Source organism: Neomonachus schauinslandi, chromosome 3, assembly GCF_002201575.2.
Source record: "Neomonachus schauinslandi chromosome 3, ASM220157v2, whole genome shotgun sequence".
NCBI lineage: Eukaryota > Metazoa > Chordata > Mammalia > Carnivora > Phocidae > Neomonachus > Neomonachus schauinslandi.
Window position 1 is genome coordinate 149414412 of NC_058405.1, and position 18400 is coordinate 149432811.

Sequence of the window (18400 nt, forward strand, 5' to 3'; positions counted from 1 at the left end):
GTACCTCAGAACTACCATCATGGCTAGTTGCCTGTGTCCTCTTTCTTGGTTTGGCACTTTACATATAATCTAGAATTCTCAAAACACAAACTCTGTCTTTGCTATACTTCCTCAGTTGGCTACCAATTAATTTCATTAAAAAGGTCACTTAGGGGCACCTGGGTGGCTCAGTCGTTAAGCGTCTGCCTTCGGCTCAGGTCATGATCCCAGGGTCCTGGGGTTGAGCCCCGCGTTGGGCTCCCCGCTCTGCGGGGAGCCTGCTTCTCCCTCTCCCACTCCCCCTGCTTGTGTTCCCTCTCTCGCTGTGTCTCTCTCTGTCAAATAAATAAATAAATAGTCTTTAAAAAAAAAAAAAAGACCACTTAATAAGAAAACCATCCCACTTACAATTGCACCAAAAATAATAAAATACCTAGGAATAAACTTAACCAAGGAGGTGAAAGACCTGTATGCTGAAAACTATAAAACACTGATGAAAGAAACTGAGGATGACACAAACAAATGGAAAGAGATTCCATGCTCATGGATTAGAAAAACCAGTATTGTTAAAATGTCCATACTACCCAAAGCAATGTACAGATTTAATGCAATCCCTATCAAAATACCAACAGCATTTTCCAAAGAACTAGAATAATGTTAAAGTTCTTATGGACCCACAAAAGACCTCAAATAGCCAAAGCAATCTTGAGAAAAAAGATTGAAGCTGGAGGTATTACAATCCCAGATTTTAAGATAATACTACAAAGCTGTAGTAATCAAAACAGTATGGTACTGGCACAAAAATAAACAGATCAATGGAACAGAAAGAGACTCCAGAAATAAACCCACACTTATATGGTCAATTAACCTACAAGAAATGAGGTAAGAATATACGATGGGGAAAAGACGGGCTCTTTAATAAATGGTGTTGGGAAAACTGGACAGCTACATGCAAAAGAAACTGGACCACTATCTTACAGCATATAAAAAATAAGCTCAAAATGGACCAAAGACCTAAATGTGATACCTGAAACCATAAAACTCCTAAGAGAAAACATAGGCAGTAATTCTGACACTGACAGTAGAAACATTTTTCTAGATATGTCTCCTAAGGCAAGGGAAACAATAGCAAAAATAAATTAGCAGGACTACACCAAAATAAAAAGCTTTTGCACAGTGAAGGAGACCATCAACAAAATGACAAGGCAACCTACTGAATGCGGGAAGATAACTGCAAATAATATATCCAATAAGGGATTAATATCCAAAATATATAAAGAATTTATACAACTCAACACAAAAACAAACAATCCAGTTAAAAAACAGGCAAAAGACATGAACAGACATTTTTCCAAAGAAGACATACACATGGCCAACAAACACATGAAAGATATTCAACATCACTAATCAGCAGTGAATCAAAACCACCATGAGATATCACTGTACACCTGTCAGAATGGCCAGTGTCAAAAAGATAAGAACCAAGTGTTGGCGAGGATGTGAAGAAAAAGGAACCCTCATGCACTGCTGGCAGGAATGCAAACTGGTGTAGCCACTGTGGAAAACATTATGGAGATTCCTCAAAAAATTAAAAATAGAATTGCCATATGATCCAGTAATCCCACTACTAGGTACTTACCCAAAGAAAACAAAAACACTAATTTGAAAAGATACATGCACCCCTATGTTTATTGCAACATTATTTACCATAGCCAAGATATGGAAGCAACCCAAGTGTCCATCAATAGCCGAATGAATAAAGATGTGGTATGTATATACAAAGGAGTATTACCCAGCCATAAAAAAAAAAAAATGAGATCTTGACTTTTGCAACAACATGGATGGACCTCGTGCATATAACGCTAAGTGAAATAAGTCTGAGAAAAGGAAATACCATATGATTTCACTCATATGGTACTTAAGAAAGAAAACAAATGAACAAAGAAAAAGAGAAACAAAAAAACAGACTTAAACACAGAGAACTGGTGGTTGTTGGGGGGCAAGGTGGGTGGAGGAATGGATGAAACAGACAGGAAAAAATGGCCATGTAAGGGCTCCAGTTGTTTGTGCTTGTGTCACACACACATAAATACACTAGGGGAAGGAAGGGAAGAAAATTTCCTTTGAAAACGAAGGGAAAAATGGGGGGGGGGATTGGAGGGGGAGATGAGCCATGAGAGACCATGGACTCTGAGAAACAAACTGAGGGTTCTAGAGGGGAGGGGGTGGGGGGATGGGTTAGCCTGGTGATGGGTATTAAAGAGGGCACGTTCTGCATGGAGCACTGGGTGTTATGCACAAACAATGGATCGTGGATCACCGCATCAAAAACCAATGATGTATTGTATGGTGACTAACATAATAAAATTAAATTAAAAAATAAAAGTAATAATAGGAAAAAAAAAAAGCTCCACTGGTTCAGACATTTCATGAATTAGTAATTAAAGAGATCTCCTATTAACAGACACCATATTAAAAAAACAGTGCATTGACAACCCAAGGAAAACTAGTTTCCAAAAATTCTTAGGTATACTGGCAATTTAGCACAGAGACTCAGGGTTTGAACTCTGGAGTCCAACAACTCAGTGGTAGAATTCCAGCTCTACCACTTCCTACATGATTGATTTTAGTTTCCTCATTTGTAAAATGGAGATTGTGATACTACCCACCTCAAAAATGGATAGGGCAAGGTGTCAGAAACCAAGCCAAATAGGGAAGGGAAGGGATGGCATATGTATGGAGCACATTTCCCTTAGCTCTCAGTTAAAGATGTTCACACGTATGCACGCTGTACAAATGAGGAAACCAGCCTGATAAGAATGTATCCAAGGGGGCACCTGGGTGGCTCAGTTGGTTAAGCGACTGCCTTCGGCTCAGGTCATGATCCTGGAGTCCCTGGATCGAGTCCCGCATCGGGCTCCCTGCTCGGCAGGGAGTCTGCTTCTCCCATTGACCCTCCCTCCTCTCATGCTCTCTCTATCTCATTCTCTCTCAAATAAATAAATAAAATCTTTAAAAAAAAAAAAAAAAGAATGTATCCAAGGTCACACAGAGCGGAATCTAAACCCAAGCCTGACAACTCCAAAGCCTACTTCTCTCTACATGCAAGGCTATAAAGGTAATCAATGCTAAAGGCTGATGAAACGTCAAAAATAACAAAGATGGAGAAAATATTATGTCAGGTGGTAGAAAGAAGTTAATAAAAACTTACTTGTGTAATTTTGATGGCAAGGGGGGAAAGACAAAGTCAGGATGGTAGCTTGAGGAAAAACTGTTAAGAGAAGGCTTTTTGTAAGAGTAGGAAAGCTTTTGAAAATAAGAGCAGAAGGAAATGTGCATTCACCCAAGAAAGTAAAATTTTGAAAATAACTGAAAGAGGGAGAGGACTGATGCCAAGTAGTTCCTAAATGAGGCAGGGAAGGATGGAATGAAAGCACAGATGGGGATGTTTCCCTCGGCAAGAAAGTGAGACACGTGTTAGAGGAATCAAAAGGATGATGGAAGAAAGTTAAAGGAGCTCATGTATTATAGCCTCATTCATTAAAAAGGGAACACAGAGACTCTTCCAGAAAACTGAATAAATGATTAGGACTTGGATCTTCAGCTATGTCAGAAATGTGTATGGATACGATCCTGCAACCAAACAACCTGGTGAACATATTTCTACTTCCTGGTAAAACACTGGTAAGTGTTGTAACTAAATTATCTGACCCTTTAAAAATTAGCTGTCTCATGTATGCCAAAGAGCCAACTTCTTTTTTCCTTTATTTGTATCAAATAATTCACATTCTCATCTCAATTCAATATTAGTGAGCATCTACTATGCATTAGACACTTCAGAGGAGACAACAATGAACAGGACATGGTCCTTGCATTCAGAGTGTTATCAGCATTATATTCATTGCCTTTTTGGTAAGAATCCTAGGAACCCTTCTTTTGTTATCAAATCCTAGGGAATTTCCAACAAAAGAAAAATTCAGGATACTCCCTCTGCCCCTCCCCTCAGCATCTTCCTGAATACTCAATAACATACAGTTTAACATGCATTATCCAACAAGTCTATATTGATACAATTAAAAAAACAGTAGTCAACAAGCCTATAATGATACAATTAGAATAATTCTACCAAGTAGGCCTCAGGGTTGACTGAAGGGCTAATACAAACATATAAGCTCCAACTCCTTCTATGATTTAGGTGATCTTAGAAAATGAGCTTTAGAGTCTTTTTTTTTTTTTCTATATAAAAAAAGGATGTAATTTATGACATTCTCTAAAAATCTAGGTTCTGTCAGATTTAACTCCAAAAGAAGGAACCCCAACAATTAGGAATTCATGTATATTTAGATCATTTATATTTACTATACTATGAACTGTGGTTACTCTTCTAAATAATCTTACATATTTTGTACTTATATCTATAAATCTTTTCCAGAAGTGTTCAGATTGACAATAAACCAACAGAAATACAAAATAACTGAACTAGAGCAAGTCAGTCTAACTCATGGTATACTGCAGTTTCACAGAAATATTTTTATTTTTAAATATATTCTTTATCATTCTGAAGGGTCATAATATTATATAAAGGCCAAATAGCACTTCAAAGAAATGGGCACTGGTATTTCTTTTATCTACATCAAAGGCTTAGAGCCAGTCCAACAAGAGTGCTTTTTGCAATCTTAAGACTTTTCCAGTAATTTCTTAAAAGCCTTAACAATTTAAATAAAATTCAAAGATAATGTCTGAAGAATCAAGTACTGCTCTTTCATGATATCCCAAATGCTCCTGATAGTGTTTTAGGGTCACTGATAATCCATCAGTGGACTGGAAAGCTGTTTTCCTGTTTACATAAATTGATGTATTTTCCCCTTAAGGTTTATTGTACTCCTTCCCCAAAGACACAATATATACCCATCAACACTGCCATTAAATTACTCTTACTGATAGCAGTAAACAGCACAGTGTAATGGGTACCTTCAGCAAACATAATACCTACTTCTATAGGTCAAACTTTTTTTTTTAAATATAAGTAGGTATGTCATTTTGATTTTTTTAAATAATTAGCTTTACTCAGGTGTAACTTAGATATAAAATCCACTCACTTTAAGTGCAGAGTTCTGTAACTTTTGATAAATATATATAGTTGTGCAACTACCTCCACAATCAAGATTTAGAACATTTCCATCACCCTGAAGAGTTCTCCTTCCCTCAACTCTGCCCGCAGGTAACTGATCTGTTTTCTCCCTAAAATTTTGTGTTCTCTAGAATTTCATAAAAATAAAATCATAAGTAAGTAGTCCTGTGTGTTGTGTCTGCTTTCTTTCACTTGGCACAACGCTTCTGAGATTCATCCATGTTATTTCATGTAGCGCTAACTCATCCCTTCTTACAGTTGAGCAGTATTCCAGTTTTGGGCCATTATAATAAAGTTACTATGAACATGTGAGTACAAGCATCTGTGTGGCTGTATGTTTACATTTTTCTTGGGTAAATCCCTCGGGGTGGGACTGTTGGGTCTTGCAGTGAATGTACATCTAACTTATAAGAGACTGCCGAACTGCTTTCCTGCCAGCAATATGTGTTGTAGATGTCCCATATCCTTACCAACATTTGGTGTTGGTACTGTAAATTCTAGCCACTCTAACAGGTGCACAGTGACATCTCACTGTGGTTTTAATTTGCATTTTCCTAATGATTAAAGATCTTGAGCATTTTTACATGTGGTTACTGTAAGGCCATTCACACATGTTCTTTGGTGAAGTGTCTAGATTCCCATTTTCTAGGTGCACTATTTGTATTTTCATTAACTTGTAAGTGTTCTTTATATACAGTAAAGTCCTGTTATCAGATACAAGGTTTGCAAATATATTTCTTCCTAAACTGTGGTTTATTTTCTTCATAATGGCTTTCAAAGAAGAAGGTATTTAATTATAATAAAGATCAATTTATCATTTTTTTTATTTTGCAGTTCTTGCTTTTTGCATTAAAAATCTTGGCTAACCCAAAGTCACAAAGATTTTCTATGTTTTCTTTTTGAAGTGGTACAGCTTTAGCTCCTACCTTTAGATGCATAATCCACTCTGAATTGCATATGGTGGGAAGGAGTTCAGAGCATGTTACCTCAAGGTATGACACTTTGGCATATAGATTATTTTGAGTTAAAGGCACTGGAGAAACAATACGACCTTCTTTTCCAGAAAATAAAACTCCCATGTGAAAATGCCCTCCGTGTAGCAGCAGGAAGACATTCTTATCACCAGAGACAGGGAACATGGGGCCAAGACATCTATACAAATAAACCTTGTTAAACTAACCCTTATCTTCCCAGTTACTTCTTCACCATTTACTACCACTAGACCAAACTCCTTTCTCTTGTCAATTCTTCACAAATTTGTCTAAAAGGTACAAAAGCTTCCTACTCTGGTTATTTGTTCAGATCTTCATTCTCTTGTGCAGGCTCCCATGTACATGTAAATTTTTAATAAAATTTGTATGTTTTTCTCTGGTTAATCTATCTGGCTTATGTCGATTTAATTCTTAGGCTGGGCTGGAGACCCTAAGAAGACAGAGGAGAATTTTCTCCTCCCCTACAAAGAGTCAAGTACTTTTTTCCTCTTGCATATGGATATCCAATTGTTCTAGGACCATTTGTTGAAAAGACTATCTTTTCCCTACTGAATTATCTTGGGAGTTCTCGGCAGCCTTTACTTTAGTCTTAATTTACCCCCACTAGTAAAATGTAAACCTTATGGCTGATGGCAACACAAACTCTTCCCAGACCTGTGTGAGTCTTGTTAACTGTTCAAACTACTGCTTTCCTCTGGTTCTTTCCCTGGTCTTGTGGAGTTTTACCTAAAATACGTATATTCCGAAAATTCCTGCAGGAAGGAAGCCAAGTCAATCTTAGGGCTTTCCTGTGTGTTTCCTTCCTCTCAGGACTCACAGTCCTGTGCTGCCTGCATTGTCCAATGTTAACAAACACTTGTTTCATATATTTTGTCCAGTTTTCTAGTTGTTTACAACAGAAGAGCAATTTCTGTAGCACTTAATTCTTTAGGAACACCTGTCACTTTATTTTTTGTCACTTTATTTTTAAATAATACAGTATATGGCTAATTCTCAATGCTTACAGAAAGATTAGTAATCTTTTAAACTTAATTTCGCTATTATTTTGCTGTTCTTCTTTCTTAAAAGCTATGCCTAATTATTCTTAGTTCTCCTTTTTCCCAAATTTTTCACGTGTATGATTTCTTTATAGGAGCTTGTCATATTCTTATATATTAACTTCAAGTATAAAACTGAGTTTTATTCTTCATAAAATGAGCATTCAAAATCAAATCTCACACTGGTAATTAGAAAGAAGAAATTCCAAAGAATTTAAAAAGTCTTCTAATATTAAAAAAAAAAACTTATATACCCTTTAAGCCTTTAACACAATAGCCTATCCTATTATATTATTATATTATATCAAATCATGTCATATTATATCAATTAGTATAAACACCTAAAAGACAAGTCAAAAGCAACACTGGTTTCCCTGGCCATTTGCTCAGGAACACCTTCCTGGATACTAATTGGACCCACTGTTCCTTATTCTTATTTCTCTGTCTCTCTGGCCATGGACTTCATACTCCAGCACTCCTAAGGATTAGTGATCCTACTGAAATACCTTTCCTTGGCTTAGTGTCCTTGCTGACACAGTGGGGGGGGGGGGGTCTCAATCTCTTCTACTCACATTTCTTTGATTATTGATATCACTTGCAATTCTAAAAAATAAACACTTCCCTCATTGGTCCTGAAGAACCTTCTTTACTTTGGCAAGCCTGCTAGTCTTATTACCAGAAAAGGAAGATGAAACAGGATAGCATTTCCTATAGCTCAATCATGTTTAAAAAAAAAAAAAAAAAAACCCAAAAAAAAAATGGGCAAAGGACTTGAACTAGACATTTCCCAAAGATACAAATGTCCAACAACCATATGAAAAGATGTTCAGTATCACTAATCATTAGGGAAATGTAAATCAAAAACACAATGAGCTATCCCCCTCATAGCCATTAGGATAGTAGAAAAAAGACAGAAAATAACAAGTTGGCAAACTTTATGCACTGTTGTTGGTGGGAATATAAAATGGTGCAACTGCTATGAAAAACAATATGGAGCTTCCTCAAACAATTAAAAACAGAATTACCATATAATGCAGAAATTCTGCTTCTGGGTATATATCCAAAAGAATTAAAAGCAGGATTTTTAAAATTTTATTATGTTATGTTAGTCACCATAATTACATCATTAGTTTTTGATGTAGTGTTTCATGAATCATTGTTTACATATAACACCCAGTGCTCCGTTCAATACATGCCCTCCTTAATACCCATCACCAAGCTAACCCATCCCCCCACCCTCCCCTCTAAAACCTTCAGTTTGTTTCTCAGAGTCCATAGTCTTTCATGGTTCGTCTCCCCCTCTAATTCCGCCCCCTTCATTTTTCCCTTCCTACTATCTTCTTTTTTTCTTTTATTAACATATAATGTATTATTTGTTTCAGAGGTACAGGTCTGTGATTCAACAGTCTTACACAATTCACAGCGCTCACCATAGCATATACCCTCCCCAATGTCTATCACTCAGCCACCCCATCCCTCCCACCCCCCACCACTCCAGCAACCCTCAGTTTGTTTCCTGAGATTAAGAATTCCTCATATCAGTGAGATCATATGATACTTGTCTTTCTCTGATTGACTTATTTGGCTTAGCATAATACCCTCTAGTTCCATCCACGTCGTTGCAAATGGCAAGATTTCATCTTTTGATGGCTGCATAATATTCCATTGTATATTTATACCACATCTTTTTTATCCATTCATTTGCTGATGGACATCTTGGCTCTAAAAGCAGGGTCTTGAAGAGATATTTGTATACCCATGTTTATAGCAGAACTGAAGGGTAGAAGCAACCCAAATTAAATGCCCATCAACGATGGATGAGCAAAATGTGGTATATACACAAAATGGAATATTCAGCCTTAAAAGAGAATGAAATTCTGGTACATGCTACAACATGTATGAACCTTGAAACATTATGCTAGGTGATATAAGCCAATCACGATAGGACAAATGCTGTATGATTCCACTTATGTGAGGTATCCAGAGTAGTCAAATTTATAGCAACAGAAAGGAGAACAGTGGTTGCCAGGAACTGGAGTAAGGGGGAAATGGGGAGTTGTTATTTAATAGGTATAAAGTTTCACTCAGCTTTGTAAGATGAAAATGTTCTGGAGATTGGTTGTACAACCAGGTGAATATACTCAACAAAACTGAATTATATATTTAAAAATGGTTAAGATGGTATATTTTATATGTATTTCACCACAATTTAAAACGTGCATACACACACACAAGAGCACCAGCAAATGGAGACTTTGGTTAAGTTTTCCCTAATGTGAGCTATGCATTGCGACACCTAAATTGCCCAAATAGCTTACATGGATTGTTCAGCATCATGAACAACCTACACCAAAAGGGGGATTAAAAGCAGATTAGAGGAATTTCAACCACAAGCATTAAAAAAAGTATTGAACTTTGAAAGAAAATCTAAGAAAGGACATGAGAAGCCATAAACTAAGCTACTATGAAAATTGCATCAGTTGTAAAGAATTTATGAGTTACTCATATTTGTTATTTTTTTAACCCATGCTATCCTATAGTTATTAGCAGTGAAAACTTTAGAAATCTAAAGAAGGGATTAAAAAAAAAAGCATGTTTTTATTTAATGATAAGCAAATATGTTGAAAAGATTATGTCCTACCCCATGGGCAATTGAGGAAAGGAACCCTTATACATAGAGTAGATGGTTGCAACTTGACCATAAAAAGACTGGATCCTTGGGACCTCCAGAAGGAAGAGTGGAGTCCCTGAAAGGCCAATAAGGGTTAGGAGCAATCCTAGAAGCTTACTGACACAAGTATTAGAATCTTTTCAAAAATTTGTCCAAACATTTGATCTGCAAACCTTTCACTGAGGCACCAAAAGCTATTTTCTCCTTCAGGGCTGTTTTTTGATGTATGTTTCTTGTTGAGGTAATTAAAATGAACCCTGTATCTAAGCTCTATCAGGGAAGCCTCAGTGGGGATTTTTTGATCCTCACATCATGTTGTTCCCAGCAGATACTAATATTTTGGAGCCACAACTGAGCTACAGATCAACTGAATAAAAATCAAAACCTGCCCTTCTGAAGACAGTGCCCACAGTGATCCTAGCCTACCGTGATCCTAGCTGTGATGGGTGGCTTGCCAGGTACCTACCTCTTCTCGATGCAGAATAATCGTAGTACCAGAGGAATAGAAAGAATATTGAAAGAAAACTGAGTTCTATCCCTCAGTTCTGGGGTAGGCCAGTGGTTTTAAAATAGTATGTCATCTTGCATATCTGTACTGCTTTAAAGTGAGACCATATAGGTATGAGGTAATAATGTGCTGCATGACTATTCTCAAATGAAATTACTAAGTTCATACTTAACTGGGCCTATTGCTCAGGGGAGAAAAAACCAGGAATACTAGTTTCTATACTGCTCTGGAAACAAGAGAACGAGTTTACCAGTTTAACATCAGAATCCTTGAAATATAAAATGATTATCTAGATTTATGTGAGCATTCCTAAAAGCTGTTAAGACTCACATTAATTTACTATTGTGAATTAAGAAAACATATGACTGGTCTATCTACTCTAATTTATGCCTATCCTTGAAAGTTAATAGAATTCAGGGCACCTGGGTGGCTCAGTCATTAAGCAACTGCCTTCAGCTCAGGTCATGATCCTGGGGTCCTAGGATCGAGCCCCACATCAGGCTCCCTGCTCAGCAGGGAGCCTGCTTCTCCCTCTCCTACTCCCCTTGTGTTCCCTCTCTTGCTGTTTCTCTGTCAAAATAAATAAATCTTAAAAAAAAAAAAGTAAGTTAATAGAATTCTAATTACTAAATAAGGCCCTAAGAGACTAATTTGGGATTTCCACCTTAAGAATATAGTTAACAATGGGAGGGGTGCCTGGGTAGCTCAGTCAGTTACGTGGTTAAGTCTGCCTTCTGCTCAGGTCAGGGGGTCCTAGGATGGAGCCTCCCCACCTGTTGGGCTGTCAGGCTCTCTGCTCAGTGGGGAGTCTGCTTATCCCTCTTCCTCTGCCCCTCCCCCCCCCACCCTGATGTGCAAGAGCAGCTCTCAAATAAATATAATCTTTCAAAAAAGAGAAAGAGACAATACAGTAACAATGGGGAAGTGTTTTCATCTTCACAGGTGAAACTTTAAATTTTTCTAAGTTTTCTGACAACTGAAATGTGATAATTATACCTATAAACTAAAAAATACTATCAGATAAGGACAAGCTATTAACACCTTTTCTATAAAGTAAAAGGAAACACAATTTTTTCTCTCCTTTGTGTAGAAGTCTGAAATATTCCAAGTCTCATCCTTAGAGTTCCAAGCATGTCAGTACTCATGCACGCCTTTATACAAAAACAGCTTTGTTTTGCTGTTACCAGTTGAGTGACATCATAGAAACATCAAAGTGTGCCTAACACTGAGAAACACTGCTTAAACCTCAGCTATGGGGATAGATGGGGCCTCTGACCAGGTTAAAAAGGATCATTTTTTTTAATTAAACCTACTGCTTAGAAAGACCATATACTGATCTGTTGCATATTCAACTGAATTTATAGATTAATGGCAGAATTGAATTGCAATATATTATAAAAAGACTATACTCCAGGGCACCTGGGTGGGCTCAGTTGTTAAGCGTCTGCCTTCGGCTCAGGTCATGATCCCGGGATCCTGGGATCGAGCCCCGCATCGGGCTCCATGCTCCGCAGGAAGCTTGCTTCTCCCTCTCCCACTCCCCCTGCTTGTGTTCCCTCTCTCACTGTGTCTCTGTCAAATAAATAAAATCTTTAAAAAAAAAAAAAAAAAGAAAAAAGACTATACTCCAGTAACCCAACCCTTCTAATAAAAATGTTCTTAAATGCTTCTCCCCAGGACAAAGAGGACTCCCAGGAGATGAGGCATGCCTCCTTAAGTCTTTCTCTGTTACACTCACAGGACCTAAAAACAGCTCAGCTTTGTTGTCAACATCCAGCAGGTAGACAAGGCACTTGGGTTTAGATAAAGGTTTTGTGAAAATGCTTTCTGAGGCTCAATTGAGTTCAGGAAAAAAAAAAAAAAACAAAAAAAAAACCTGTGCAGTGGTCTATGTCACCACCACAGAGTTCTGACATAAGAGGCTTCAAAGAGGCTTCCTTACCACAAGGATTCACCACGCTCAGGACAGAAATGATCCATGTATTACCTTCAACTGTTCTAGGGCAAAAGATGAACCATCTTGCTGTAAATTTTCAATTATCTTTTCCAAGGTATTGGCTGAGAACCAACTATAAAAAAGGAAACACATGATTTCACCAATCTGCAAGCGATTTCTTCTTTCCAAAATAGCAATGAATCTAAACACAGGCTTTCCCCAAACCCCATTTCAATAATGAAAAATTTTCCAAGCTATTTTACAGGATGATGAAATAAAACCTTGCTTCTCTGGGTAAGTGTTTGCAGTCTACTTTTATTAATGCAAAATAAAGCCTAAATTTTCTCTTATGGTTTTTTGTATATAATACATATAAATAAATATCTTAACTGTGAAAAACTGATGCTTCTAAAATGTAGAGATAATTGTCTTATTTTCCAATAGTTTCTAACCCTCCTCTTCTGTTCCTTAAGCCAGTCTATCAATCTCTCAAATCACTGCACAAAATCTTTTGATCAGCTTCATAAGACGTTCATAAAAAAATGACATTACGAAGATAAAAGATAATTCAATTGTTATTTTCTAGCCTCTCTTTCCCATTAAAAAAAAAAAAGTTTTACACTAAAATGAATCAGCACGATAGATTATTTCAGTATAATGGACTTATTTCCCCCCTGAAAGAGTAGGCGAGAAGCTACTTTAAAAAGAAAAAATAAAAAGCACTCTATCTGATCTCAAATTCAGTGCATTAAACACAATGTAATTACAATGTTAGCAAATTCAATTTAATATAGTCCTTCCAAAAGAAGAGATGTACTGAGACTTCTAAGTACCTGTTTATTTTGTCCATGTGTTCCTCAAGTATAAAAGACTTGTCTTGATCAATCTTGGACTATTTAAAAAAGAAAAATCTTATAATTCACTTGAAGTAACCCAAATCTAAAAATCCTTTAAAATGTCATCCTATTTAATGATACACTTTGTGACAGATTATCACTTTCAAATTATATCCAACAGTCTTATAAATAGCTACCACATGTTCAAAATTCAGATGGTGTTATTCCAGACTAGTTCTTAAAAGTGCCAAAGGCAAAATATGTTTTTATTTTTATTTATATATTATTATATATGCTACATCATTAAAGTATGGCAATGAATTAAGGATTATAAGGGACCTGAGAAGTCATCCTGCCCAAATTTCCATTTGATACATAAAACTCCTACCAATTAGGATTTTTTTTTTTTTTTAATTCTGGGCCAGGTCAGTCCTCTCACGTTTATAGTTCTAGTGAATCCTGCTTCCACCTCTTTTCTCACAGAGTGCAGTTTTGTGTCCCCTCACAATCAGGTCCTTCTTATGCACAAGTTCCAGTTTATCAAGTGTGGAATGTACACGTTAGCTATAGGTATGACCGAATCATAGCAAAGTGCATCAGGACTCCACATATCCGTGTTTGGATATAACCCTTTTACTAATAGGACTAAGTGTGAGTTAGTTTGGGGGCAGTACTATTATGTTTTTGTTTTTTTTGTTTTTTTTAAACCGGTGCTGTTGTAGGCTACATTTCTCCCCGTGCTGTACTTTAAAAATTTGGTACTTTGGACTGAAATCCAAAATTTTCACTTATCTCTATTGTGACCCTGTGATTTAAAATAAGAAATACAGGGGCGCCTAGATGGCTCAGTTGGTTAAGCGTCTGCCTTCGGCTCAGGTCATAATCCCCGGGTCCTGGGATCGAGCCCCATGTCGGGCTCTCTGCTCAGCGGGGAGTCTGCTTCTCCCCCTCCTCCCCGCTCAAGCTCTCTATCTCTTTCTCTCTCTCTCAGATAAAATCTTAAAAAAAAAAAAAAAAAAAACCCTCAGATATAAAAAGTTTTAAAAAATAGGGCGCCTGGGTGGCTCAGATGGTTAAGCGTCTGCCTTCGGCTCAGGTCATGATCCCAGGGTCCTGGGATCGAGTCCCACATCGGGCTCCCGGCTCAGCGGGGAGCCTGCTTCTCCCTCTGACCCTCTCCCCTCTCATGCTGTTTCTCTCTCGCTCGCTCTCTAAAAAATAAATAAAATCTTTAAAAAAAATAAAAAATAAGAAATACAGGGAAACTGGCTGCTCAGTTGGTAGAGCATGCGACTCTTGATCTTGGGGGTGTAGGTTTGAGCCCCACATTGGGTATAGAGATTACTTAAAAATAAAATAAAATAATAAATACATATTTGGTCTTTGCCCATATATTTGTTCTTTGTTCCTGGCTCACAGCTCCCCCAAACCTTGAAATTTCTTTAAGAAGAGCATCTTTTGCTGTATGTTGTATTTGGTCTTTTGTCCCAAAATTAAGGTGAAACGGGCCTTTTGTTATTCATAACAAGCCCCTTCCCATCACGGTTATGTTAACAGAGGTGACTCTTGGAAAGCTCCTAAGAATGGGGCTAGTCTCCAGGGGAACCAACCAGTGATTAGAAAATTAGAGCTTTCAGTCCCACCTTCTAATCAAGCCCCGCCCCAACACTGCCACTATCTCCTGCCTCCCTCCCTCTACCTCCAGCGAGGAAAAAGGGGTTGGAGATTAAGTTCAATCGCCAATAGCTAATAACTTAACCAATAGTGACTATGTAATAAAGCCTCCATAAAAATCCAAAAGGATGGAGTTTGGAGAGCTCCAGGTTAATGAACATATCCACAAGCAGGGAGAGTAGTACATCCCAACTTCATTGGGACAGAAGCTCCTGGGCTTGAAACCCTTCCAGACCTTGCCCTGTGTACCTTTTACTGGACTATTCATTCATATCCTTTATTGTATCCTTTGTAATAAACCAACAAACATTAAGTATTTCCGAGTTCCGTGAGAAATTCTAGCAAATTATCGAACCCAAGGAAGGGGTCATGAGAACCCCAATTTATGGTCAATCAGAAGTATAGGTGACAAGCTAGGACTTGTGACTGGCATCTGAAGTGGGGTCAGTCTTGTGGGACTGAGCTCTTAGGTTGTGGGATCTGATGCAGATATCCATCCAGGTAGATAGTGTCACTACCAAAATGAATTATAGGACACCCAGGTGGGCTGCATTGAATTGCTTGATGTGTAGAAAACCCACACATCTGGTGTCAGAAGTGTTGTGAATGTGGTAGTATGAGAAAACACAGGGAGTGTTTTTCCCATACATTTATTACCTTTCACACTGATCTTATTAAACAGATCACTCTATAAACTTGAAGGGGTTTTTTAATCCATATTCTTTTACCTAATTTTTTTCTTAGTTTCAAATCAATTTGATCAAAATGCTGTCAACATTCTCACCCAAATCACTGAGAAAAAAAGCTGAAAAAGGCCAAGATGACTTTATCTATAGACTAATATCCACACGTTTAGCAGAACTCTCTGGTAAGGCCCTTCAACTCCCACCCACTCTAATCCATGCTATATTTACCCAACATGAGAGACTGTCAAATGCTTTGACAAAATCTGATGAAATCCTCATGTGCTCTGTGTTCATATTCATTGCACTGAGTATTCAGAGGCTCTGTCAATCCATATTCATATTCTTCAGTTCTGAATAAATTTTTATACTGTTTTTCTAAATATCTCCTCCCCTTTCTCTTCTGTTATGAATTCCTAATAATTAGATATAGACCTCTAATGTTCCTTTCTCTCCATTTTCCATCTTATTATCCTTTTTGTCCTCTTATAGTTTTCCTCAACCTTCAATTTTAATCTAATTTGTTGCGGGTTTTTTCCCTTTTGTTATCACATTCTTTTTTATTCTTTGACTACTATATTATATCTGTTATTTCACAGATGAAATATTTTCCTCTGACCTGAACAATTACAGTTTTAACAATTATAGTTTTTCTTTCTTTTTTCAAGTTTCCTTTCCCTGCACAGCTTGCTTCAAGTGCTTTTTTTGTTCTGACCAATTTGTTTTTATACTTGGCATAAAAAAATTTTAGCATGAAGTACTAAAATTAAGTAGCTTTATGTGTAAAGTTGATCACAGTTATAGGACTGTCAATTGTCTGATGAGTTATAAATTAAGCAAAGATTAAGCAAAGACCTGGATGTTTCATTGTTGCAGGGGGGATGTCCTCAAATACAGGCTTTTTCCTTTTTCTTCGAAGGTACTGCTTAAGAGTGGGATGGTGCTATTGACTGAATGTTTGCGTCACCCCAAAATTCATGTTGAAACTCTAATCCCCAAAGTGATGGTACTTGGAGGTGGGGCCTTTGAGAGGGAATTAGGTCAAGAGGGTGGAGCCCTGATGATGGGATTAGTGCCCTTGTAAGAAGAGACCTGAGAGAGCTCACTTTGCTGTGTGAGGATATAGAAAGAGGGCATCTGTCCATCTGCAAACCAGGAACAGGTCCTCACCAAGAATCTAATTTTCTGACACCTGATCTTGGAGTTCCCAGCCTCTAGAACTGTGAGAAGTAAGTTTCTATTGTTTAAGCCATGTGGTATTTTTGTTATAGTTGCCCAAACTAAGATAGAGGATATTTAATAGCCTGGAAGCTAACTAGGAAAAGAGGCTAGAGGTCTTCCTATTTAGTATGTTCTGACTCTTTTTAGTAGAGCACTTCACTTCGCCTTCCCCCATGATCAGCTAGGTCTGTCTGATTTGACCTAAGCAGTAAATTTCTACTCTCAGCCAAACTATGAAAGGATGGCTGGTGGTACAGGAGAGAGAGTTCTGGAGGCCTAACTGCACCTTATAAAAATTTGCAGGGATCTTTTGTTTTTCTGCCCACCTCCACATCCCAGTCTTCAGGGGACTCTGGTACCTTACGGAGGGTACAGAGTAAAAACTGGTTTGCTTCTTCCTGGCTTCCCCTACTAAAGGATAAGATATTTCAGCGTTCTCAAATCTAAAGTAGCTGCCCTCGTCCTTCTGTTCTCAAGCTTCCAAAATATTGACATCTCATACCTGCCGTTGTCTCCTCTTCTATTTGTGGATTTGTGCCTTTTTTATTCCTTTATTACAGTTTTAGTGGGGTTTTAGAAGGGAGCATATATTGAACCCATCATGTTTTACCAGAAGTCATATAACTTTTTTTTTTTAAGATTTTATTTTTTTATTTGTCAGAGAGAGAGAGAGCACAAGCAGGAGGAATGGCAGGCAGAGAGAGAAACAGGCTCCCTGCTAAGCGGGCAGCCTGATGCGGGACTTGATCCCAGGATCCTGGGATCATGACCTGAGCTGAAGGCAGCTGCTTAACCAACTGAGCCACCCAGGCGTCCCGTCATGTAACATTTTTATAGATTTTTGGCTCTTAAAAGAAAATTTAAGTTACACAAGTCAGGAATTAAAAGTGAACAATATATACTTTATCTTATATATGATATATAATTTATCATTATGCAATATACTTTATCATTATACTTAGATATGCATCAGAGTTTCACTTGAGCAGCTCAACAGCGTCAACATTGAACCATCCATTACAGAAATGTCATGGTGCATTGCAAAAAGCTGTTGCAAGGGCCAATCACAAAACTACACGCTGAAATTCACCAGCAATGAGAAGATAAGCTGTGTTCTTGTGCGGCAAAGAAGTCATCTTCTTAGATGGCTATCCTAACAATTCTGAAGCTCTGACCTTACATCAAGCTTTCAAGTTAATAAATCCCAGCATCTTTATATCCACAAACTATAACATTCACCAACTGCTAATTTTTCAATCATTTCCCCTTCCCCATGAATTAAAATCTGAAGTGAGAATACTGACAAGATTACCTTTGCATGGTAAGCATCTAAGACATCTGCAATATTTTCTTTTGAGGGAGATTTTAAGGCTAACAAATCTTCTTCTAACATGCCCAACTAAAAGAGGGAAAAAAAAGAAAACAGATCTGAACCCCAATACAAACATGGGCTTTTTAAAAAAAATTTTATTATGTTAATCACCATACATTACATCATTAGTTTTTGATGTAGTGTTCCATGATTCATTGTTTGTGTGTAACACCGAGTGCTCCATTCAATGTGCCCTCTTTAATACCCATCACCAGGCTAACCCATCCCCCCACCCCCTCACCTCTAGAAACCTCAGTTTGTTTCTCAGAGTCCATAGTCTCTCATGGTTCGTCTCCCCCTCTGATTTCCCCCCCTTCATTTTTCCCTTCCTACTATCTTGTTCTTTTTTTTTTTTTTTTT

At 37.6% G+C, this 18400-nt stretch overlaps 1 protein-coding gene across 2 annotated transcripts in view; it reads right to left on the reverse strand.

The window, feature by feature from the left end:
- The window catches only part of HIBCH (3-hydroxyisobutyryl-CoA hydrolase), a 102103-nt gene that overhangs the window by 9640 nt on the left and 74063 nt on the right, over positions 1 to 18400 (reverse strand). For both annotated transcript variants that reach the window (XM_021703343.1, XM_021703344.2), the window contains exons 9-11: positions 17981 to 18067; positions 13088 to 13146; positions 12306 to 12387 (exon numbers count right to left, since the gene is read on the reverse strand). In XM_021703343.1, coding sequence (XP_021559018.1) covers positions 12306 to 12387; positions 13088 to 13146; positions 17981 to 18067 — 228 coding nt within the window. The remainder of the gene's footprint in view (positions 1 to 12305; positions 12388 to 13087; positions 13147 to 17980; positions 18068 to 18400) is intronic.